Source organism: Cavia porcellus, unplaced genomic scaffold (genome assembly GCF_034190915.1).
Source record: "Cavia porcellus strain 051 isolate PalLab524CR breed Dunkin Hartley unplaced genomic scaffold, mCavPor4.1 scaffold_3, whole genome shotgun sequence".
Lineage (NCBI taxonomy): Eukaryota > Metazoa > Chordata > Mammalia > Rodentia > Caviidae > Cavia > Cavia porcellus.
This window is the reverse complement of record NW_026947486.1, coordinates 34,259,339-34,286,451: the sequence shown is the minus strand read 5'-3', so window position 1 is coordinate 34,286,451 and position 27,113 is coordinate 34,259,339. Positions and strand designations below refer to the sequence as shown.

Genomic DNA, 27,113 nt, shown 5'->3' with positions numbered 1-27,113 from the left:
TTTCAAATGATAATTTGAGTTCTTTTCTTCTATGTATCTCTTTTATTTCTTTCTCTTCCTAATTGCTCTGCTTAACATTTGAAGTACTATGTTGAATTGAAGAGGTGACAATGGACATCTTTGTCTTCTTCCTGATTTTATGGGGAATGCTTTTAGTTTTTCCCTATTTAGTGTGATGCTGGCTAATTTGTTATATATAGCTTTTATCAAATTTAGATATGGTCCTTGTATACCTGTTTTCTTCACAGTGTTCATCGTGAAGGGATGTTGGGTTCAGCAAGGATAACCTTCTACACAAATGGTAATGCTTTTCCAGCTTAATGTTTGTGACCCAGTGTCTAGAACTTCAAGGGTTGGTAGGAGGAGCCCAACTAGAAACAAGAATATTTCAGATTTATTTCCATCCCTACATCAAGCTTACTGTTTAACTTTTGGGCAACTTTTTCTCCCTATCTGGCCCTCTATCTCTGCAATCACATGAAGACTTAGAATTAATAAGAAAATTCAGTGAAATTTCACAGTCCTCATCTCAAAAACATATATACAATTTCTGCAGTTTCTTAGGGCCTATGCAGAAGCTCTTTCAAACCCTTTCTTCCTCTTACCATTCTCTGAACATGTGAGTGAACAGATAAATATTGGTTGAAAGAGGCATGAAACTGGATAGCTGAGGCATAAAACAAATTAAGTTATGGATCTGCTAGGATACTATGGACTCTACAAAGAAATGAGATTGGCTTTGTATTGTCTAGAAATCCTTGAATCAAAAGAACACACTACATCTTAAATAGATTATTGGAAAATGTGAACAAAATTATCTCTGGCCCTACAAGATATTATAAATTCCAACTAAGTCCCACTTTACAAATTTTGGCTCATAATGTAACCAGTACTGCAATAAGGAGCTTTAAAATAGATTTTTATACATTTTAGAGATAAGCAATTTTTCCAAACCTACTCCAGCTGCACCTTTAACCAACATTCCTATACTCATCAGCCCAAAAGGGAAAAAAAAAAATATTCAGATTCTTGCCCCAGGAGGCCAAGGTCCAGTTTCCTTTCCACAAGAAGGAAGAGAATGAGCTGAAGATGGCTAGAAGGTATAAAGCAAGTGTAGAGATCTGTATTATCCCCTATTGCTTCTCCTTTCCTCTGTTCTTTATTAGGAAATACCTTTACATACCTGTACCTGGTGAGGTGGTAAATTGAGGAAAATGGGTGCCTTTATCTCATTGGAGCTAGCTTTAATAATTTACAGAATGCACAGAGGGGGAAAAACTTTAAAATATAGTGCAGGAATTCATGTTATAAAAATCCACACTATAAAAGTCACAAAACCAGTAATCAAGCCCTTTATAGGACATGGGAAGAAAACAAAGAATAATTGACTAGAGTGAATTTGAAATACACAGACATGTATTTGTTGCATTTATGAAACAACTGGAAATTTGAACACAAATCAGATACTCAATGATATTAAGGAGTTACTATTGTTTTGATATGATAATATTGTGGATATTTAACAAAAAGGAGGAATGAATTTGGTTTCTTAAATATGACATGAAAATACCAACAACCAAAGGAAAAAGTAAATTGCACTTCATCAAAATTAAGAACTTTTGTACTTTAAAGGCTACTACCACGAGTGTGAAATGTAAACCTAAAAAATGGAAGAAAATATTTACAAATAATATGTATGATAGACTTGTATTTAAATATAATATAAATGGCACTTTTAAAGCTCATAATTCGATTTAAGAAATTATCAAAGGCTCAGACCAGATGTTTATCCAAAGAAATGTTCAATAAAGCACATGAAAAGATATTCAACATGTCTAGCCACCAGAAAATTTTGAATCAAATACGGAAAATGGAAATGTAGCATATTTACTATAGAACTGTTTGTAATAAGATGCCACTTTACACTCACTATGACCACAGTCATAAAACCAGATAATAAAAGAAGTCATGGAGGCTATAGAGACATAAAATCCTCAAAACATACCTGGTAAGAATGTAAAGTAGTGGAGCTACTTTGGAAAATAGTGTGGCAAATCTTTAAATTGTTAAACATAGTTACCACTTGACCCAACAATTGCATTCCTAGGTGTACATTTAAAAGAAATGCAATATGTTTACATAAAAACTCTTATATATATTCAATATCCATATTGTTTATAGTAGCAAAAATATGGAAATAAATGTTCCTCGATTGAAGAATGGGAAAAAATGTAATATAGTCATATAGTGGAATAGCTTTAGTCACAAAAAAGAATGAAATATTGTACATACTATTACATAGAACTTTGAAAATATGCTAAGTGAAAGAGCAATTTAGATCAGGCTTTTGTACAATTTTCACTTACATGAAATGTCCATATAGTAGGATTAATACTCTTCCATGAAGCATTTATTTCAGTTATTAGATTTTGATGTAAAATGTACTGCATAAAACAGGTAAAGCATTTTGAAGGCCATTCTTCTAGGTTGTTTTAAAGATAATAGCTATCATGACAGTACCATAATGCAAGCAACTAGAATCTTTCTCCTTGCCTTTGAAAGTACCTGTTGGTACTTTTCATCTTTTGATTCCAAACTACTACAACCTGGTTTTATTCCCATCATCCCTTAAAAATTAGGAGCATCTCATAAATATAAACAAATGACCAACTTGTTGCTAAGTCTTATGGCCATATTTTCATGTTTATCTTTCCTGACTTCTTTGCCATCTGACTCCAATGTTGCCTTTGTCTTTCCTGATATGTCAGAAAAGACATTTCCTCATGATGTCTTCACTTCTTGCCTAGGTTCTTCTTCATCCTGTTGTTAATATCATAATTTCTCAAGATTCTTCCAATTTCAGGGCTGTTCTACCCATTTTCCCTTTATTCTAAACTTTCCTGAATGGAGTCATCTACACAAACCTTTAAACTACCATATACATTATGCACTGATGCACCTCTCTTCAACAAAGTCACTGGACACTAGTGAAGAAGAAAACAAACATAAACTCTTGCTTGGAGGTGTACAGAGTGCTTATGTCTCTGATAATGACTCTTCTTCTGAACTGTGGGGATGAAACTCCAACTGCGTTATGGATATCTCCTGCTGAAAAAGTCTCACAAACATCTCAAACCAAATAAATCATGAATTGAAATCATTTTCCCTATAGCAACCCTAATGGTTTGCTTCTTTGCCTGAATTCTTTCTTTCCTGGGAATGGAAGTCACACACTGAAGTAACCAGAAAATATCCATAAGCCACACTATCTCTTTTTCACCTTACCAAAAGCCAATCATTGCTATTGAATCTCTTCTTCCTTAACCTCTTTCTCATTTATTCTCTCTCTCCCTCTCTCTCTCTCTCTCTCTCTCTCTCTCTCTCTCTCTCTCTCTCTCTCTTTCTCTGTCTCTCTCTCTCTCTCTCTCTCTCTCTCTCTCTCTCTCTCTCCCTTTCTCTCCTTCTCTCCTCTTCTCCCATTCCCTCTCCCTCTCCCTCTCTACATCTCCAATGCCAGTACATTTTTGATCTATTAGCATTCATTACTTGGAATTTTTGTGCTGCTCCGCATTTTGAATTTAATTTTTATTGTCCTATCCAAATTATCTCTTTCAAAGGCAGTTCTGTTCTTATCAATCATACTACAGATTGCTAGATTAAGAACTGTGTCATTCATTTTCTATTCTGCCTTCATATATTGCTTAAAAGCTAAAACAAAAAATCCTATAACAACAATTTCATATTTCCTAGACTCTTTAGCAGACAGTGCTCTAGATGCAGTTAAATTGTGCAATCAACTACACATGCCCAACACTTGGAAAAGGTGATCAGGCAAAAGCCACATCTCTGCTGCCTCTCTTAAGTACCATAATGGTGGAGGCACTAGGGTTTCCTATGATTATTGGTTGTACTACCATAAATCCTAGTGCCTTGTCACTAGCTCTGAGTAATTTGAGCTCCTTTTTTTTTTGCCCTGAAATTTTAGCAGATATGATGAAAGTCCAGCCAATACATAGGGTAACAGCAGCTTCTTGATTCCTAGATGACAAAGCAGAGTGTTCCCAGAGTCCATGATGCTTCACCCATTCTTGAGTAACAAATTTTCTAGGCTGCCACCATTCTGAAAGATGGTGCTGAAAGAGTCTTGGCCCAGACAGGACACTGTAGCAGGTAAAGCCTCAGGAGGAACCAAGGAGCTCCTATCTTCCCCACCCCTAGGAATTTATCTGTGGCCCTATCTTCCCCACCCCTAGGAATTTGTTCCTGGCACCAAACAAGTGCCAATGAGATACCTGCACATCCCTAATGTCCCTTAGGCACCACACCCAACCTAAGCTACATGTATGTCTCCACTCCGCGTGTTCCATGGAGAGATCGCCGACCCTGGGGGGAGATGCAGCGCCCCAGGGGATCGGGGGTCTCTCCCTGCATTCTTAAAATAAAGATCATTTATATTTCATACTTCTTATCTTTTCAGCCACCGCCCCCCACAATTCTATCATATGGTTCCCTGCCCGGGAACAGCAGATGAGAGACTCCTGGGATTCCCCCCCCCCCCCCCCCCCCCCCGTCTGAGTTCCCTGCTGTTCAGGACCAGACTACATCCTGGATGGTTCCCTAATTCCTCACTTCTACAGTTGGGAGCTATAAACTTGTTGCTGCTGGCTTGAAAACAACGCCAGCCCAATTTAACTCTGGAGAATTCTTCAGTGCAGGGCTAGGCCCCAGGCGGGTTTTCTTCCCCTTTCCGTGGATTTGCGTGATGCTCTCACTTCCTTAGACAGGCCAAGGCAGAGTTTTTCTGGACCAACCTGGGTTCACACTGAAAGACTCTCACATCCTTCAGAGCTTTAAGCTCTCATGGGCAGAGCTGGTACTAAAACCCACGAGAAATCCACTCGTGGATCTTGGTGATGACTGTGAAATATGAGATTTGGAACTGTAACTGCTGTTCGTTGCAAAGGACAGGTGACGGCCCAACCTTTGGACCACGGTCCATTTCTCACCTGAGATTTAGCCATAAAAAAAAATCTTTTCTACTTCCCAAAAGACCACACCTTTGCAATGCTTGATTTCCAATCTGAGTACTCTTAAATTAAAAAAAAAAAACATACCTATCTACAGTTTATCACACTGAGGACAAGTTTACAAAACTATTTTTAAACCTTTGTTTTGAGAATGTGTGTCCTTTCCCACCAGCGTCCCCTTTGTTTCCTAGCTGCGTTCCCTCCTCCCGCCATTCATGCCAACCCATTCCCCACTGAGACGGGGGAGGTGCACCCAAACAGTGTTGGGACATACTGCTGCTTTAAGCTTTCACGCCACGCCCCAAATCCAAGCAGTGTCTCAGCTCTTATGCCGCACTCCAGTTCCACATGGGATCTGGCTCTAACACCATGCCCTAACCCGTGCACCCTGCGAGCAGTTCTGGCTCCACATGGCAACTCAGCTCTGCGTTGGTCAGGCTACCTGCTGCATCTCTGGGAGCAGCCCCAGCTTCATGTGGTGCCCCAGCCCCATGCAGGGTCGCAGCAAGTAGGGTCCCAGCTTCAGGCCGCAACTCAGTTCCGCCTCCCAGCTCCAACCCCCATGTGCCACGTGCCCGCCGCCACCGCCTGCCCACCCTCCCCCACCTTGCACGTGTTTCTGGGGCAGTTTCAGCCCCTTCCCGTATGCTATGTCCCGGGGCTCACCCCGCCTTCACTCTGCATGCATGGCCCCTATGCTGGCCGGGCTCTGCCCATGCTCCAGACCAGTCCCCACCCCCCAAGCTCAAGCATGACTCTGGCTGCCAGTGCAGAGACAAACGGCAGCAAATCACAACAGACAACTCATAGTTGCTGATCTGATGATGTATTTTGTTTTCAGATATAAAATTCAGATTTTTTCTGCTGCCTTTTCTTGTGTTCCAGCCATGACAAATATTTTCTTTCAGACCCAGATATATGCTTAGAGATGTTTAACAACTAAAATTAAGAGATACTTATAAATTCCTTTTGCTGTAAACCACTAATGATAAATTCCTTTTGCTGGGAACCACAAGTTCTTTTCCAAGACAAGGGTTATATGATATATACATAACAACAAGACCAACACTGCGGCAGAAGCCTAACTTAAACCTTTCCCAGCCTGTCTGCCTGTCCTGGCTCAGCCCTCTACCAAGCCATAATTAACTATATTGAACTGATGTTAAATGACACCATAGCTGATCTCTCTCCTAAATAAAAAGGTAAAAGTTAATAAAACAGGCCATCCTCCAAAAATCAGAAGGCATTAGACATTTTAACAATATAGATACTTATATATGACATATATGACATGTCAGTTCCTAAAATTGTCTGAACCTTGTCCTCCTTATGGAAAGCCATTAGTAAAAATAAATACACTGTTGAGTATATTTGACTCCTGCATACTTGCTTGATTCTATAGATACCTTCTACTTTACACCAAATCCCAAACAAAAAGGCAAAACTTGACCTTCAAACTCCATAGAGACCACCTTAATATGGCTTTTCATGTTTTCAACAACAGAGATAACAGTGACACTTGGAGTTCTGAGACAGGTAAACTGACACAAGGTGGAGCTGCCTGGACCCCCCCTCCCATGGACCATGCCTCAAATGCAGCAGAAGACATTGGGCAAGAGAGTGCTCCATCCTGGCATTCCTTTTAGACCTTACCCCAGGGCTCCTGGACCGTCCTAACCACCAGAGAGTGGGTAAGCCATCCTAACTTCTAACCCTCACAGGAAATGCCAACACTGCCAGATTCATCACTGACAGATCTGCTTAAACTTGCTGCTGAAGACTGATGGGGCTCAGGGCCAACAATAGCCCTCTTTAAGGTGTCCGTCTCAGAGTCCAAGTCCCACTAAAAGTCTCAGATAAGACATTCTCTATATTTGTGGGCATAGAGGCCATATATACAGAGTTCTTCCTGAGTTTTCAGGCTGCTCTAGTAAGTCCTCAATCTCTAGGGGGTATTAAAGGTCAACCTATGCCATTTACAAACAGGGCCTATTTTGTGCAGGTCCCAGACTGCTTCTTCCCAATCCACCCAGTGGGGCCAAGTCTTCCCTCCACCACTCACTCTATAGTCCTAAATCTTAAAAATGCCTTTTATTCCTTTGTGTTTATACAGACTGACCCAGACACTGAGGCCTCAACAGCTTACACCTGTTATCGCTAGACCACCCCCTTCCTTTCTTACTCACCAATTTCTCAGACATAACCATGGTCAAGACTGGCAGATAAATTTTGTCTTCTCACTTTATTTATACTTTTTCAGGATACATCAAAGCCTTTCACACAACCAGGGAGACTGCTGATATACTTACTAAAGTCCTGTTATAGCAAATCATTCCAAGGACTACAATGAGGTTACAGCGACCCATACCTGATATTCTTGGCAACCTCAACAGTGATCAAAGTTGCTAGACTGCCATCCTGGTTTTGTATCACTCAGCCTAAGTGATACCCTTCCAGCCCTAGATCTAACCATCCTTCAGCTTACTCATCTCCATTTCACCAAGGCCTCACAACCGCGACTCTCAGGCTGTCATGTTTTGTTATCCAATTTGGTTTCTAATTTCTTATTCTTTTTTACAGCCAGACTCTCAACAATATTTCCTAAAGACTCCCACATCATGCTTGCCAGAGACAAGCCTTACCCTTTTATCTTTTACCCTTTCAGATGGGGTAGTAATCACCTCTCATAACTTCACTCCTCCTAACCCCACATTTATTTTTCAGAATTCTGCCTTACCGTGGAAATGTTTCTACCTCAACATGGTCCTATAATAATGACATATCTAAATCACCTGAGCACCTTTCCTTCTACCTCACCTGGGTCCTTAATATGACAGTGCCATGCCTCCTCATAACATTTGTCTCTTTGTTTTTCCAGTCTAACATATGTGCATTCACCAGTGAGGTTGTCCTGGCTAAAACACCTGGCACCAGCTTCTACATGGACATTAACTGTCATCCCGTCGACTCCTCTAGACCCCAGTACAGCGGCCCTTCCAGCAGGAGGCAGAATTCTCCACAGCAGGAAGAAATCTCCACACCTATTCCTAATAATAATAATCATAAGATGGGATATGAAAGAGTTTTGGCCCAGCCAGGACACTGTATCCGGTAAAGCCTCAAGCAGAACCAAGGAGCTCTTATCTTCCCGACCCCTAGGAATTTGTCCCTGGCACCAAACAAGTGCCAATGAGATACCTGTGCATTCCTAATGCCCCTCAGGCACCACCTCCAACCTAAGCTACATGTATGCCTCCATTCCACTTGTTCCATGGAGAGATCGCTGACCCGGGAGGGAGATGCCGCATCCCAGGGGATCAGAGTCTCTCTCTGCATTCTTAAAATAAAGGTCATTTATATTTCATACTTCTTATCTTTTCAGCAGCCACCCCCCACAATTGTATCAGTGCTTTAAAGTTTTCTTCTCAAAACAATGCTTTCTTCTTTGCAACCTTAAGTTTGCAAAAGTTGAAGTCCTGTTGACTCTTGCAATGCCCTCAGACCACCTTTTCTATTGTCTTGCTCTTTCTGAACAAGCAAATTGTGGTAGACAACTTGAGTATCTTCTCTTGAATGCATTACAATTGCTGCAACTTGGATTATATCTACACTTATTTCCATATACTGATATGTACAGAGCTGACTACATTATTTCTTTCTCTCTTCATTTGGCTCTAAGCATTGCAGATAAGGCTAGCTCAGTTACTGGTACGTAATCTCTAAAGCCATCAGACAGTCTCCTGTTTCCTTGCATAATGCTCTCTCTAAAATATAGAAGCACAGCAAGATGTTAGAGCCATCAGCTCCAGGAATGTCAACTGGGTATAAGCCTCAAGGTAAAGAAACTGTGACTCCCCATGACACAAAAATTTACATATCAGAAACCTAAGAAACAGCCACCAAAAACTATTTAGTTGCTACCTTAATTGAATTATGCAGATTGATCCTTCTGCATATCATTATCCCTGCATTTTGCAATGTTTTTCTCACTACCTGGCTAGCTAGCTTGTTACTCACATAGTGCCACCATCCTCACTGTTACTTATACTTTAGCCACCTCCTTCGTCTTCTTTTCAAGATAATAAATTCTGGGGCAGAGGGTGGATCAGGGCCTCTGTCTGCATATCCTCATGGGGATTGGATTTAAACCCCTTGGCTGCCCTTAACTTTCATTATGTCTTCATGTCTTTACTTTCACTATGAGTTGCACTGGAAGTAGTAGATTGGAATTAATTTTCTGGGATTCCAATAATGTCTCAGTGGGATTACCAATATAACTTTTTGGATTGTGAATAAAACTGGAAAAGGAATTATAATACTTGGATTACCATATGGGATTACAATATTATTTGGCACTCATCATGCCAGACCACAAAACCTTTACAGAATGAGAACAGACCATCATCCAGGAGACAATCTACTGGACCTTGTGTGATAAAATCTGGAGCATTTTACTAATTATATTGCTCAGATGCAAGTAGTAATTATAATCTAATTGCTAAGGGTAATTATTGGCCAAAGATATTCATTATCTACAGAAGAGAAAGACGTTAGTCTATTGGTTATAAAGTTATTAAAAGATGCAAGCATTACTGTACCACCTAAAAACATGTTTAGGCTACTCCAAAAAATAGCTGTGGTCTACCCTTCCTTCCCAAAAGCCAATACACTTGATATGAAAATTTGGGATAAGATAGTTAAAATTCTTCAAGAAGCCACAAAAAATGAAAATAAACAACTCCACCCTGAAACTACAACTACCTTTAATTTAGTGAAAATGGCCCTCAGGTCCTTACTAATTAACTTAATAAAAGACACAGACCAACATCAAAGTTACATTACAAAAAACAACCTGCTGGCTAATGCAATTGAAGTAGAAAAGAGCCCTGAAGTAGCAATAGCAAATAATTCAGATCACCATAGTAAAGTGCCTCTGAATGAGTTGATGGAGACAAATGAAGCCTATTTTTAAAATGCAGATAATCAAATGAGTTCACTGTTACAAAATATTCACAAAGATATTCATAAAGAAACACAAAATCTTTCCAATGTATTTACATACTTGGCCTCACTCACCACCCCCAACTCGGAAACTGCTTTGGTGATTCCTACAGCTGCTCCCCTTTTCATACGACAGACTCACCACAGCATTTACCTGGTTTCACAAAAAACTCAGGTACCATGATATGGTCCGTGCTTAGGCTATGTGTTTCCCACTAACTGAGGAAAATGATCTGGATAATCCCACAAGAAAATGTAAGACATACACTATTTTAATTTCCTATTCCTCAAAGTACTCAGAGTGTCCTCCATAATAAGGTTCAGGCTCCTTACACATTGAGTTTTTTAGACAATATAATTCAAGGTTTTCAAATGGTGCCAAGTGATGTGACCCACCTAGCTCGCACATGCCTTTTTCCTCCACAGTTTCTACATTTTGAGTTACAACTAAGGACACTCATTTTAGAGTAAGCACAAAATAACCAAGACCATGAAGATGAAAACATTCAGTTCATAACACAAGAAATCGTGTGTTTTGTGGGACAATACACTATTGTAAAAGTTCAAGCATGAGTCTCACCTCTTCTTTTCATGCAGTGTAAGGAAGTACTACATCGTGCATGGATTTCTGTCCCAGAAGATGGTGAAAGGTTTTTGCCCCAGATGGGACACTGTAGCTGGTGAAACTGGGAGGCGGAACCAAGGGGCTCTATCTTGAGGTCATCTTTCCCCGCCCCCTAGGAATTTACCTGTGGTGCCAAATGAATACCAATGGGCTACCTGTGCATCACTAATGCCCCTAGGCACCACACCAAACCTAAGCTACGTGTATGCCCCCATACCACGTGTCTGGCTGAGAGAATGCCAGACCGCAGAGAAGGTCAGGGGGTCTCTCCCCACATTCTCAAAATAAAGGTCTCTTTTATTTCATACTTCTTATCTTTTCAGCCAAGCCAAAATCCTATCAGATGCTTCCCTTCTGTGCTGAAAAATTCTATCAGATGGTACACCTAATAAATCCTTTACTCAAATTTTAAGAGGCCCTACAGAAACTCACATATAGTTTGTAGCTAGACTTACAGGAAGCAATACATAGACAGGTCTCTCAAGAGGATGCCGCTACAATTATCCTTCATCAGTTAGCATATGACAATGCTAATGAAGACTGTGAAAGAGCCTTACCATCAGTCTTTCATACTAAAGACCTATCCACTTATATTCAAACATGCCAAAATATTGGCTCTACCATTGATGTTTCAGTACTCAAGTTCTCATAACACAGAGTTAACTGTGGCACAGGAGAACGCACTAGTCAACATTATATCAGCTCTAAAAGCACCAGTCCTTTCGACTACTCTGGCTGCACCTAGTCTATGTCTATGTTCTATGAAAGGATTTCACTGGAAGAAACATTGTAAATCTAAATTTCATAAGAATGGCACACTTGTAGAAAAGCAAAGCATATGTCCAAACAAAATACCTCAATAAGAATAAGACACATCTCTGTGGGAAGCCCTGTAATTGGCTGCCACCTTGCATATGCAAGCCACACCACCTTAACTCCCTTTAAGAGTTAAGCTTGGTAGTTAAGCAGCACCTTGCCTAGCTTGTGTGGCTTAGCCTATTCAGGAATTATGCTAATCAGCCCACCTTATGAGCCCACGCATGGGAAATTTGAAAATTTGATTTAACCTATGACCCTCAGTCTTGCCACTGTTGCTAAGTTACCTGCTGAAGTCTCAGAACCCAACTCCCTCCTCTCCAATACCCTATATATTTGATACTCATTCCTTGAATAAACGAGACTTGATCGGACTTCATCTTGTCTCCATTCCTTGTGTCTCTTGTTTCCTTTTCATTCCTACTGCCACTCTAGGGTCTCTGTGGACTTACCCGCAGGTCGGAACACCTCTCAGCCTATGTGCTAATAATTCAAAACCAATTAAGCAAGATTTTTTCTAGTCCTAATCAGACCAGTAACAAGCTCTCTGTGTCCCTTGTTTCCCTGGTCCATGGAACCATTCAAAATACTCAGATTTACCCAGGGCTCCTTACAATAGTTCTTTGGGAGTAAAAGCTTCACTTTTGATTTCCACTGAAATTCCCACAGCTGTCCTTGACTCTGCAAATGAACCTGTTAAAAATGAGCCTTTAAACAATAAACTTTATTTTTCTTTTTTTAAATAAACTTTATTTTTCCCAGGGTATTTCACTTCATACAAGTACTTATAAATTAAAATGAGAAATCTCTTACTTTTTTTGGTGGATATAAGAACTGATGTCACCATGGTAAACAACCAATCATGGATGCTTGCTCACTTCCTTAGACCCGCCTCCCCAACTTTGATAGGTTCTCCTCAGTCACTGCTGCTACTTTATGTCAGCCATAATAGATAGACAGACATAGTAACATCACTTGCACCCTTAGTTGACCAGCATAAAGCTGAAGTTGGATTTATGATAAAAGCCTTTGGTATTCATATGCAAAAATGTTAGAGATCTTATTAAAATCATTAAATAAACAACAGCAATGTGGTCAACTCAAACCCCCACTATTACAAGTAATTTTAAAACTGCTAGAGGATATATTCATTAAAATTGCTCCATTCTTTGCTCATCATTACAACATATTTTAATCTCTCAAATTCATTGACATTAGGTGATTGTCATGCAGATGCTCTGGTAAATCTGGCTTCCATTTTTAACAATTTGACACAATTCCATAAATCTTTTGTTATACTTCTAAATCCTTATTAAAGACATTTAAACCTGGTGTGGTGGCTCATGCCTGTAATCCTAGCACTTGGGAGGCTGAGACAGGAAGATCGTTGTGAATTGGAGACCAGCCTAGGCTACAATGTGAGCTCAAGGCCAGGCTGAACTGCTTAACTATATAGAGAGACCCTGTCTCAAAAAGACAAAAAAAAATTAACATTACCATAACACAAGCTGGACAAATTGTTATAATGTTTTGCCTGTAAACTTATTTTGGGGCCTGTTACTCAACAGAGTTATAATGACAGAGGTTTTACAGCTAACCTGTTATGCCTCATAAATAACATGCATGTATTCTCTTGTAACAAGCTTAAATGTATTCATACCTTTATAGACACCTTCCATACTACCTGTCATTCCAGTGAACAAACTAAACATATCATACATCATTGTGTATCAGCTTTTGCTAACTTAGAGGTATCACTAACAATAAAACCTAATATTGGTCCTGCTTACATTAACAACTTTTTCAGGGTTTTCCTGATAACTGGAATATAAAGCATTTTATAAAGATACCCTATAATCTCAAAGGTCAAACAATATTGAGCATACTCATTTTAAATTAAAAAGTCAATTAATCAAACAAAAGTAAGGGGGGCTCAAGGTCAGAATTCTCCTCAAATATATTTAGATTTTGTTACATATGCTTAAAATTTTCTGAACCTACCCCTGATTCTGATTTGCTGCCAGCTGTGATACACTGGGAACAGGAATCTGATGATTCTCTGAAGTCCTTGCCCTCTGCAACTTGACGTGACCTCAGAACAGGTGATTGGCATGGCCTAGTATTGCTTTTAAATTGGGGCTGAGAATATTCTTATATTTTCACAGATCATTGGCAGACATTACGACCATCAGAGCTGTTGTATGGCCAGAATCTCACCCAGCTGCATGACACGTCAAGACCTTGAACAATGAACCTAACAGGGCATCATCCACTGTCCTGGGAAGGCATGCAGCATACCGTTCATGGAGCTTGTCATCTATTTAACAGCCAGGGTTTGGTTAAATCACCTGATAGTGTTTTCCTTACAATACTTACTATCCTAGCAGCTACTATATATATTCTTTTTGTTCAGGGAGAGGAGTACTGGGCTTACATACCTAACTCACCTCTGCTCAGACCCTTAATTTGGATAGACAAGCCACTAGAAATTTTCCATTCTATAGAAAGCAAAAATCCTACATTTACTATTCTGACAGCTCTCATATTTTAATGCATCTATAAGAACACACTAAACTAAATATTATTAGAGGCTCATTTGTATATCTTCCCTTATGTGTAACCCATCTACAGAAAGATTCTAGTCCATGTGTGTCAGATGCAGATCAGGTTTGGAATATCAACTGTCCAAAAGATGATTCATCTTACTGACCTTAACTTCTATCACCTCAAATGGTGGTAACCTTGTTAGAAAATTTAAATCTAACATTCCCCTCTGTATTCCATGCCTCTTACTTTGAAGAAAGTAATTTGGGAAGTCAGCACAGAGGACAAACTGTCTTGTGACCTGGGAAGAGAAACACACCTCTGGCTGTTGGCCAGATCTCAAAACAGAAGTCAAAACAAATGCAACCACACCCTAAATTAAACTTTAGAGATTAGGTATGGATCACCTTGAGAAGCCAGGAACCACCATCCCGACCCCCTACAGAGTTACTGACCCCTAAGAATGCTCACTTGCTACATGACTCACTCCGCAATTGTCCCTGATTTGGTCAGTTTTACTAAGCAATTAATCTGATTGGTTGATCATACTTCTGTCCCACCTCATGTTCAGCGGCCTTGCAAATTCCCAGCTTTCCTCACTTAAGACCTGCCTCACCTTATGGTTTTACTCTATAAAAATCTCTAGAAAAGACAGAATTTTTGGAAACCCACTTGAGACTCCTGTCTCTCTCTCAGAGAGAAGCTTTCTTTCTCTCAGTAAATATTTCTGTTATTAAGCTCTGTTGTCCCTAAAATTCATTCTTTGTTTTTAGAGAACACAAACTCATACTGGACATATAGTAGGTCGGGAATTTCATTCCCCTATATCAACACCATGGACTGATCATACACAAATTTAATTATCCATAGAGTGGTTTATCCCAGAGGATTACATATGGGAAAAGGTTGAGATTGGCATGAGATTTTCTTTTCAGGCTCTCCTAACAATATAATAACCTCAGAAGCCTTGTCTAATGTTATATGGTTAGGTAGAGACTTCAATTCTCCTATTCCTAGACTTACTATCAATTACATCGCTGGACTCAATACAACACATTGTATGGAAGTTAGCCCTGCCTTTATGTGCTGGACAGCTGCAGGCTGTGAACCTGCAGCTGGTTAATGGAGGAAAAGTCAAAATGGTATTGCATAATCATAGATAGGTAAGAGTAAATATATGTATGTTTATGATTCTCATGTACTGTTGATAGGAAAGATAGAGCAACAATAGTTTCTCATGCACTAATTGTTATCTAACCCATTGTACCATACCTGAACTTCTTTCTAAGGACTTCACAATAATAATCATGAGCAGGATGCCTTGAGTTTGGCTTCCAGTCAATCTAACAGAGACTTGGTATCATTCACCTCTTGGTAGAGACCTTGATTAAAAGATTTAACAATTGAACCAAGAAGATGCTTGGATTGATTATTGCAGGGATTACTCTCCTAGTTCTTTTGATAGCCATCCAAGCTATTGGCTGGATAGCATTAGCACATTCAATGCAAACTCAAACTGCTCACTTTGTAGATAATTGAACAAGGACTGCTGGTAAAAGCTGGAAAATTCAGAGACAGACTGATATAAAGTTGCAAACCGAAGTGAGCATTCTAGAAACTTCCATCTATAGATGAGAAATCAGATACAAAGCTTACAGTTACAACAAGGTACAAAGTAATGGTCAAAAAGCATATGCAAGGAGCAATCTATCAGAATATTACTATGGATATAGAAGTTCTTCAGAGATGTACTATCCATGTCACAACAGATAGCTACCTTTGAAACCCAAATCAAGGTTTGGGATAAGTTTTCTGGTACTATAGAACAGTTGAATCCATTTGTATACCTCAAGGCTCACTTTTGGTTTTATATTGGAATTAGTGTGCTCATTCTATTCTTTATAATTTTTCTCATTGAATACTGTCATAGAGGATTCACTAACTGAAAATGAATGGAGGCCATACAACCATGACCAACCCTGCTGGAGCTATTAGATAAAAAAGGGAGAGATGTAGGAGAGAATTTGAGAATGCAGAACAATTGCTGCAACTTAATTATATTTAGACTTATTTCCTTATACTGATATGTACAGAGCTGACTATGGTATTTTTTCTCTCTTCAGTTGACTCTAAACATTGCAAATAAGGCTAGCCCAGTTACTGGCATGCAATCTCTAAAGCCATCAGACAGTCTCCTGTTTCCTCGAATAGTGCCGTCTCTCAAACATATAAGCATAGCAGGATGGTAGAGCCAGTCAGCTCCAGGAATGTCAACTGGGTATGAGCCTCAAGATAAAGAGGCCACTGTTATTGTCAGATGAGCTAGTTAGAAATATTATAGGCAGTGAGACAGGCCTAGGTCTTAGAAGAAGCCAGTGCAGAAGCCCAGGAACCTTGCAACTGTGGGGAAGACAGATACCTCCTGCTCTGGGCCAGGCCTCAAGACAAAAGGTCATACAAATGCACCCATATCTTAAGGACTGATATGCTAAATGGTTCCCTATCACCCAGAGGAAGTCAGGAGTCACCATCCCACTCCCTACAGGAAGTCACTGCTCCTTAAGTAAGAATGCCCACTTTCTACATGACTTATTTACAATTTTGTCCCTGACTTAATCAATTTTACCTGAGCAATTAATCTTATTGATTAACCATAGTTCTATCCAAACTTATGCCCACCTTGTGAGTTCCCTTTTCCTTCACTTTGAACCTGTCTCACCCCATAATTTTACCCTAGAAAAGTCCCTAGAAAAGACAGACTCTCTGGTAACTTGCCCTGGAACCCTTCTGTCCCTTAGACAGCTTTATTGCTCTCAATAAATATATTCTGCTCTTAACCTCCATTGTTCCTAAGATTCAGTCTTCAATTTTAGAGAACACGCACTTGTACCAGACATCTAGTAAGTTGAGTTTCACTTCCCTATATCACTATGAGTCCCCAGGGAACAATAGTTTACACTTCAGAAACTGAAGTTACACCCTCCAAAAACTATTTAGTTGCTACTTTAATTGAATTATGCAGATTGATCCTTCTGCATATCATTCTCCCTGCATTTTGCAAAGATATTTTTCTCACTACCTGGCTAGCCAGCTCAAGTTACTCACATAGTGTTGCCATCCTCACTGTTACTCATACTTGAGCCACCCCCTTCTTCACAAGATAATAAATTCTGGGAGAGAAGTTGGATCAGGGCCTCTGTCTGCATATTTTCATGGGGATTGAATTTAGGATCCCTTGGCTGCCCCTAACTTTGATTTTTTTTTTATCAGTAACAGGGATTAAACTCATGACCGTGAGCTTTCAAGGGAGGTGCTTATATCGCTGAGCTAAATCCCCAGCCCCCCCACTTAACTTTGAATATGTCTTCATGTCTTTACTCTCACTGTTGGTTGCATTGGAGGTGGTAGATTGGAATTAACTTGCTGCGATTCCAATAACATCTCAGTGAGATTACAAATATAACTTTTTTGATTGTGAGAAAGACTGGAAAAAGAATTATAATAGTTGGACTACCATACTCAATATTTGGGATTGTAATACTCACTCAGGATTAGGAGGTGACCACCAAGAGGGTCAATACACCTCAGTCCAAATGGGCCAAGCTGGGGAGGAATGAATAAATGTCTAAAGCCTCCTTCATATTTGGTTCCTGGGAGGTTCCTCTAGCCATGATTAGCATGACAAAATCTTCAGGGTTGTCTTCTATCTTCTCTCTGGCTGTCTACATTTTCTTTGGTGGGAGGGCATAATCTCATATGGCTTAGTGGTGGTCTGTGGGAATTCTGTCATTCTTAGAATTGACTTGCTACTCCTGGCGACCTTGTTGAGGTTCTAGAGGTTCTCACACCAAGAGAACCTCTCCTGATAGTCTAGGTCAGTGACAATAAAATTTTTAGAAACCAAGTACCTAAACTGCAAACCAGAATCTACATATCTATCACAAAGTGCCAACACTGCAAATAAACCTGAATGATCATCTGCTGGGGTGATGCTGGGATAACTTGGCTTGCATGCTGACAGAGAGGGCTTTGCACACATGTGCACATGTGCCTTCTGTTCACCACCACTGGTCTAGGTAGATTCTATCCTGTGGAGAGGATGGAAAGAATGCAAGAAGATATTGTCCCGGAATTTATCTCCTTTGTCTATGGACCCTATGGCCCACACTTTTGGGGGACTATTTTTGATGTCTGTTGAACCCTCAGTCATCGTTCTTGATCTACAGATTGGAAAGTCCTGAAAATTACTCCTCTGTGTCTACTCCTTCTATGCCAACTCCCATAAGTCACTCTCTCTGTTGGCACACTTTTTGATCTCAAGACGGATAACTGGCATGATTCATCTGAGGTGTTCTCTGGTTCAAACCAAAATTTCTATGCACAGAGAGAGAGAGACAGAGAGAGAGACAGAGAGACTTGTTTTCTGTAAAGATAAACATGACCTTTTAAAAAAATTTTGGCACTTTTTCAGTCAGTCGCTTCCTCAGAATAATTGCTTACAGACCTCTGGAAGTATCTAAATATCTATGTGAGAGTGGAACAATCAAGTCCTTTACTCTGAACACTGGCCTTCCTGTTCATGAACACTTTGGAAGAGTTATCTGTGAGCTAGTATTCATTAAAAATAGGTGATATTTGAAAATGTTGCTGTGTCCCTATAATGCTTTGAGAAGCTCATGGCGAAATGAAAATAGCAGCGGATAAGAAGTTAAAACTTTCATTTGCATGTGCAACCCATTTCTTGGTAGCTGTGTGACTTTGATTTTCAAGCAGGTTTTTTTTGTCTTTTTGAGACAGGGTCTCGCTATGCAATTCAAGGTGGCTTTGAGCTCACTTTATAGCCCAGACTGGTCTCAAACTCACAAGAGTCCTCCTGCCTCAGCCTCCCAAGTGCTTGAATTGTAAGTGTGAGCCACAATGCCTGGCTCAAGAAGTTTCTTAACTTCCTTAAAGCTCAAAAAACTGCAGTTTCAGCTGTAAATGAAGCATTAATTGCTTTCATCTTCTACCCTGCTGAAGGTATGATAGGCATGGAGTAGATGCAGGCAGTGTCCTAAACAAAAGATTATGAGTTACTAGTTTAAGTGAAAGAATTAGATGGTGATGGTGTAGAGTTTTTAAGGGATACTCAGACAATTAAACTTTATTCCACCTGAAACTTCTTCTGCTTAGAAATTCAGCTCTACAGGGGTTGGGGATTTAGCTCAGCAGCATAAGCACCTGCCTTGCAAGCAGGCAGTCATGAGTTTGATCCTTGGTACCAATAAAAATGAAAAAGACAAAAAAAAAAAAAAAGAAAGTAATTCAGCTCTGCCCTCACAGTCTTTACCTGACTGCTGCCTCTAACACTGTACTACAATACTACTTTTTACCCTCTTTTCTTACATAACTCTAATGCTGCCTGAAATATTATACCATTCTTTATTTACTGTCTTTAATATTTCACTTTGTAAAAGTGAGTTCCATGAAGGCAAATGCTTTTGTTCATTGCTCTATTGCCAGCACTTAAATAGTGCTTAGCAATCAGTAAACATATGTTTAATAATTAAATAACTAACTACATGAATGAATGAATGGAAACAAAACATATTAGCTTTGCTGACTCAATGCAAGCTGTAGAGGAAGTCTGTCAGGGAAAGCATTCTTTGCTATGGCCTATGAATATCAACCTTTCTTCCATTCTTCAAAGGCCTTTTTGTTAAGAACTCTTACAAAAAGAATTAAAAACTCCAGATCACAGGCTGAGAATTGCAGTACCTCTTCAATTTGCTGCTTCCTGTTGGTGTAGACATCACTCTATAAAATGCCAGAGGCCTTCCCTCAGGTAACACTGCCTATACTGCCCTCGTATGGCCAACTACTCAATAAACACCTAAGTAAATATTCAGGAACAGCAGTTTCCTCATTTCTTTGCATAGGTCTACTTTAGGATGATTTCGCATTTATTTTGATCCTGTTTCAGTTCTATTTCAAACAAGCTGGTGGGCCAAACCATCTGTCTATACTCAGGGTAAAGAGAAGACAGCAAGAGTATAAAAACCTCTTCAGAAGAAATATAGTGCAACTTTGTATACTGTAGCATTATATGTAATCCATTAACTAGTGATTTCCTACTGTTTATTTTTTTTCTGTAAATCTGTATAACTTGTACCCTTTCTCTGCTTTTTTTTTCTCCTTAAATAAAATTTTAAAAAAAAGAAGAGATATAGTGGTTTCCTGTGAAGTTCAGGCTCTTTTTGGAGTATCCAAGCCCAATCATGATTAACTCAATACTGTAATGGGCAGTGCATGCACTTATCTCATGCAGAAGAATTTACTTTTGGAACCTATTTACCTGAATATTTTCATTCTTGGACTTCACTAGTTAGCTATCTTTTCTGACTTCCATCCCCAGGTTTTACTTATCTACAGGATTTATTTCAATTATAAATCACTAGAAATTAAGGACACTAAGCATTTACTATCAAATTAAGCACGGGGCTTTGCTTATAAATGTTTATCAAGAATTACATAGATAAACAGGTAAGTTGGTAGGTAGATAATGATAGAAATAAGTTGAGATTGCAATAATAGGAAAAAAGTTATTTCAGCTGATGACTTTATAAGACATTAGATTATATGTCAGAAGGATACTAAGGGATTATATTTTCTATAGAAGTCCAAGACAGCCCACCAATGATATTTTGAAGTAGAGTTGTTAAGAGAGGCCTAGAAAATACCAAAGCTTGGGGGGATTTATCTCAGCACGCATAAGCACCAGCCTTGCAAGCGCACAGTTGTGAGTTCAATCCCCAGTATTGATTAAGAAAATAGCAAAGCTTGGTAAAGAGAAATATTTTGGACATGTGGATGGAGGCTTACAGAAATTCATGAAGACTCAACTAGATCTCAAAGATGTGCTGTGAGAAGACAACAAAATGAATAATAGCATGTATGATATATGATCTTTGGGATAAAAAAGGAGAAATGAGAAAATCCATTTGCATCTGCTTATACCTATATTTAAAAATAGAAAATTATGCTAAAAATTATGAAGCTGATGTGTTAATAGAGAAAATGCATTATGAACATTTTTATAGTTTGATTTGTTTTAACATGTCAATATATTATTTAATCAAAAATTCAAATTTATTTATTTATTTAATTTATTTACTGGGGCTAGAACTCGCAACCTCACACTTGCCAGGAAGGCACTTATGCCACTGAGCTAAATCCCCAGCCAAAAATTAAATTTAAAAGTGTAAATTTGCTGTTTAGTCTTCCTAAGTCAGGTCTTTCTTTACCCTTCCTTTCCCGTCCCTTCCCTCTCTTCCCCTCCACTTCCTTCCCCTAGCTGCCTCTGCCCACCTGTATCTTCTTTCCTTCTCTTTTCTTCTTACCAACCCATTTCTGGTTTTCATCATACAATAGCCCAAGGGATCTAGAAAGGGGAAGTGTGGGGGGAAGCTCATCATTCTCAATTTACAGAAGGGGAGGAAAATGACTAATGACAGCTCTCACTGCTTCACAGGAATGAAAATACCAATGAATCAAAAACCAGAAGGTCCAGTTCTGGGAAAAATAATTTAGAATTTGTACAGCTTTACACATTTGGAATTTTAACAGATTGTCATACCAATCTACAATGTGCCTTTCCCATCCTCTGGACCAGAGTTCTTGATGGTTTATTACCCTGATGATGGAGAAGGGAACAGAAAATAAGAACTGAAAAAAAATTATCCTCTAAGAGTAATGAACTGTACCTCATATTTAAGTAGAAATTCACAGCTTCCCAAATACTGTGGCCTTTTATTGTATATCTGCCACATGGTAAGGCAGAACGAAATAGGAATCTAAAGTATTAACTCCTTACACACATTACTCCTCTTCCCTGTTGTATTTTACCTACTTAGCTCTTAGACCTAAAATACTCATTGCATACTTTCGTAATCATTACCTTAGCATATTTCTCCTCTTGTTAGGATGTCTATCTACAAAGACAAGATTTTTGTCTGTTTTGCTCTACATTCAGTGCCTAGAACAGTATCAGCTACATTGCAGGTACTCAATAAATATTACTTAAAAAAACACAAATAATCCTATATTTCCAAGTCTGAGGATGGTGGGAAAGAGAAAGGCCCAGTTTTGCATATGAATAAGCTGATAGAGGATTTAAGTAATTTTCTCAAGAAAAGCTTCTGAACTTTCCTGTTCCAACCTGCATGGTTTAGTTGTAAATCACCTGGTTCACAGAAAATGTTTACTAAAAATACCTTTGTCCTCTCTGGGGCCAGTGTCAAGCTTGGAGGCTACAGGTAATTTAGTATTCGTCCCTTCATCAGCTCATCCATCCATTCCACAATTACAGAATACCTGCTATGTATTCAAGGACTCTGTCAGGCCTCATTGCCTTTACATACTCAAGCATATGTGTATCCAAACACTCAAAGTACTTGAGTTTTCACTCTCTTTAGGATGGAGACTGGTGGTGAGGAGAAAAGGAGCAGAGAGTTAAATTTTCATCTCCTCAGCAAGAAGGTCACTCTCTCTTCCACATCCTATGTGGTGACTTCCTGGTCCGGAGAATCATGTTTACTTGATAGGATGGATGGAAAGATTAAACATACCTGCAAAATACTTAGAACAGTGTGTGGCCCAGAACTGGCTTAGTAAATGTAAGCTATCATTCTCAAGACAGTACATTCATAATCATACTGTTGGTGCAAAACACCTGTGGAATGAAAGAGGCTGAGCAAATATCCACTCCTGGCAAGTGAGCATGGTAATACCCAAGGAGCTCCTAAGGAGTTGTATACCTTTTTTACACTAGTCTGGTTTGGTGGTAGCTGCGTGGAAAAAATGCTTCATCTCTTCCATCTCTCCATCTCTTCCACTTAGTTTACCCAAATTTAAAGTACAAAGACTGTTGTGAAGAATACATGACTCACTGAGTGGGAATACCTGAGGATTATATTACATTGAAATAGTAAGGGTTATCACTAATTGAGCACTTTCAATGTGAAGAACAATGTACCAAGTGTTTTATATAAATTACATTATTTCATTTTCACAACAATGACCAAGTGTTGACATTTTTCTAGCTTCATACAAAAATGTGATGGTTTGATTTTGTGTGTCAACTTGGTGCTCAGATATTTGATGAACTTTGTTCTTGCTATCTATACGAAGGTGACTTTCTGTTTACTATTTATGTTTAAGTACAATTTTAAAAAAACAAAAGCAAACGCTTTCTTTGACATGCTAAAAAATCTAACCCAAGACCTTCTATACCCCCTAGTCAGACATTTACACATAAATGGAGAAACTTTGAATAAAGGAAGTTATTCTCCATGTTATTCCCAATCAGTTGATAATACTAGTAGATCAAAGACTGATCTCTCCTGAGAAAGCAGAAATTTTGCTGGTACACTCCCTAGAACTCTGCGATTTTTTCCTGGCACTCTAGCTTGCCAACATATCCTGCAGATTTTGGACTTGTACCATCACAATTACGTGAGCCTATTCTTTAAAATTAATCTTTCTCTGTACATATGTAAATAACCTGCTGCTTTCCTTTCTCTGGAAACACTGATTCATAGGAAAACTGAAACTTAAATGGATAAATTGTTGGCACAAAGTTACACAGTTGGTCAGTGGCAAAACCAGAAACTCTGATTCCAATATCTTTTCTCCCTTTCATTTCTCTCAGGCAGTCCAGCAACAGTCCCATTAATTCAATCTTCAATCCTCCTCTACGTAACTCCACTGACTATGCTAAGGCCCCTCAATTGAGCTCCCCATCTCCACTGTCATTCTCTTCAATCCATTCTTGATAAAGCTTGCAAAAGTCATACTGTCAAATAACAAGGAAGGTCCCTCAAACGTTTTCTATTGTATTTAGTATAGATAGCACTTGCCATGTGCCAAGTACTATAATGAAAACTGTGAACAAGTTAGTTTATGTAATACAATGACACCATGGACAGTACCATTATTAGTGCCACTTTACAGAGGGATTAACTGAGGCAAAGAAAGATTAGGTAACATGCTAAAGGTAATATAGCCAAAAAGTGATGGAAGTTAGTACTTGAACCAAGACAGAGTAGTTCTAGAGCCCATGCTAGCAGACACTTAACAGCATTACCTTTTAGTTTAGCCAGTGGACATATTTTCTGAGATTACAAGGTTCTGTGTGAGATGATTCTTGTTTAACTCTTGTCTCTCTTGTCAAGTAGCTCACTTTCCTCTCTCCCTGTGTTTCAGTCACACTGGCCTTCTTTCTAACCTCTAAGCATGTCAAGTTGTTTCCATATGATGGCTTTTGCATGTGCTATTCTAGTTCTTTCTTCTCTACTCAGCAACCTTACTGTCTCTTCCTATATTTATTTTTCTTTAATCCAAATGTGTCAGAATTTTTACCCAAAATCCTACACAGCTGGCTCAACTTAAATGTCACTTCCCTAATATGCCAGGCAGGCCCTTTGACAGGATATCACTTTATGACAATGGACCCTCTTACAGATGGCTAGGTGCATTTTTCTTCCCCAATGTCTGATTTCCAAAAATAGCGACTTAATCACTAACTAGTCATGAAACAAACACAAATATGCACAAAACAAAAACACAAAGATCAAAAAATTTTCAAAGAAATGAGAGCCTTTTTTTTCTTTTTGAGACAGGTTCTCACTGTGCAGTTCAGCCTGGCCTTGGGCTCACTTTGTAGTCCAGGCTGGTCTCAAACTTGCAAACAATTCTCCTGCCTCAGCCTCCCAAGTGCTGGGATTATAGGAATGTGCCATCACACCTGGCTTAAAGCAATGAGAGTCTAAGAAGCATTCTCATCATCACATGGGGCCATTTGAGGGCCTTTGCTAGGCATTTCTTGAGCAGAAGATCCAGAAATCGTTGATCTGGATCAAGAAAGATTGTTTCTTGTGAATGAAATTCATGTTGGATTTCTCACCTTTCAAAGGAAATGGCTATCAGGTCTGGTCTTCTGATCTCTGAATCTGAGAGTGGGAAAGGTCTTACCCCTCCTTCCTAGGCCTCTTTGGCCTGTCAGAAAAAAATAACTGCTCCCCATGTAGGTTTAGACCAGTGCAGTTTACACAATCCTTTCTCATCTATGTCTGTTTATGTAATTCTCACAGGAGACTTGGAAAACAAGTGGGGCTATGTGATAGGTGTAACATAGCAAGGTGACTGGTTCACAGGATGCTTATATATTTAGTAAAACATTATGGTTTTGTCTATCTGGCTGTGATTAGCATTTGAATCTATCAATGGTGTACAATAGACTGCCATTCATAATGTGAGTGGGCCTCATTCAATCATTTAGACCTGAATCCAACAAAGACAGTAACCTCCTGCCTACTTGACTGCTGAACTAGTACACTGATCTTTTACCGCCTTATATTCTTTTCCTTTTTTTTTTATTTTTGCTGCACACACAATTATACTTATCATGGGGGATGTTGTATCTGTATATGACATATCTCAATTTTTTTTCTCATCTCCTTCTTCTCCCATCCTTCCCTGTTCCCTCCAACCCTTGTTTCCATTCTTATTTGCAAAAGGTCTATTTCAATTTTTTTTCTTCAATTCTTTTTCACCTCTTTTGCTCCCTCTTGCCATCTCTTGTTCCCCTTTTTATACCTCTAAAAACTAAAAATAGAAATGTCATTTGAGCTAGCTGTTCCCCTTCTAGAAATCATCCTAAAGAGTTAAATTGATCATATTACAGTAATACATGCATAGAATGTTTATGGCAACACAACTTATAATAGCTATATCTTGCAAACAGCCTACATGTACATCAAAAGATAAATGGAGAAAGAAAAAAAAAATGTATTTATAACCAATGGAGTAGTATTCTGCCATAAAGAAGGAGAAACATATGGGACTTGTAGGAAAACGGATTCACCTCGAGACCATAATGTTAAATGAAATAAGTCAGACATGCAATTGTAAAAAATCTCATGATTCTTCCTATTATGAGAGGCACAAAACACAAGTCAGGAGCAAAATAAGAGATAGAAAATAAGACAGGTAGGGAAATCTTTTGCAAATGGCCTTCAGACTTGATTAAAACATCGATTTTTTCTAGGTCTCAATCCTGCTAGATTTCAAACTGGAATTGATACAATAGGATTTTCTGGTTTTCAAGTCTTCAGAACTGGACTGGACATAAACATTGGTTCGATTGGGTTTTTTGTGCAGACATCATATTTTAAAGATTTTTTCAGCCTCCATAATCATAAGAGGTATCAATTTGTTATCTATCCATTCATCCATCCATTCATATTTGTCATTTCCCTAAGAAACCATTATTAATATAGATAAAGATGTTGAATTTCAGAGATGTTCAGTGATTTAGTCAAGGAAACACCTACACCTGGTGGTAAAGAAGGAAGCAAACCCATGTTAATATTTGTTGTAAATTTTCTGTAAAATTTCCAAAATAGACATTGGTTTGAAGTAGAGCATCTAAGATCTTCTACTTCAAAATCTGTGCAACTTGCCTCCAGCTGTCACATGATATCTCCTTCCTTCTCCCATGTCTCCACCTGTGTCACCAAGGGAATCCACTGGCACTCAAATGGCCTAATTTCACTGTCCTTCATACCAGTTAAAGCTTCTAAACTTGACATTCAAATCTCTTGTTGATCTGGCCTCCGTGCATCTTGCAGGAATTACTACTTTGAGCTACTACCAGAAAAACCACAAAAATTTTCTAAGAATATTGTTTCTTTCTTACCTCTGTTCTTTATGTCTTATAGTCTGCTTGGAGCATCCAACATGCCTAATCTCCACCCCATACCAACTCTGTTATTGAAAGATTTAAAATATAGTTTAAATACCGTCTCCTTTTGGAAGTCCTGAACAATCCTCTGAAACTTTACCTCCTTATGCTTTTGTTCTCCTGTCATATACTATCTTCTTGGGATCCCCTATAACACTTAGCCCAGGTTGGTTTTATTTCTTCCCTACTCAATCAAAAGATTTCTGAAGGCATAAACCATATCCTGGTTTGACTTACCCACGCTTCAGTCTAGTACAGTGCCTTGGAAACCACAGCTGTTTGATAAATACTCATTTTCTTTAAATGGCCTGTTAAAATC

The 27,113-nt window shown here is 38.9% G+C and overlaps 2 protein-coding genes across 4 annotated transcripts in view; one reads left to right on the top strand and one right to left on the bottom strand.

Annotated features, from left to right (window-relative positions):
• The window catches only part of Arhgef9 (Cdc42 guanine nucleotide exchange factor 9), a 193,396-nt gene that overhangs the window by 159,555 nt on the left and 6,728 nt on the right, over positions 1 to 27,113 (bottom strand). The window lies entirely within an intron of this gene.
• Positions 5,100 to 8,391, top strand: LOC134475450 (uncharacterized). Its single transcript, XM_063246024.1, has 2 exons — positions 5,100 to 6,718; positions 7,906 to 8,391. The coding sequence occupies exon 1, from the start codon at positions 5,179 to 5,181 to the stop codon at positions 5,842 to 5,844; it is 666 nt and encodes a 221-aa protein (XP_063102094.1). The 5' UTR covers positions 5,100 to 5,178; the 3' UTR covers positions 5,845 to 6,718; positions 7,906 to 8,391.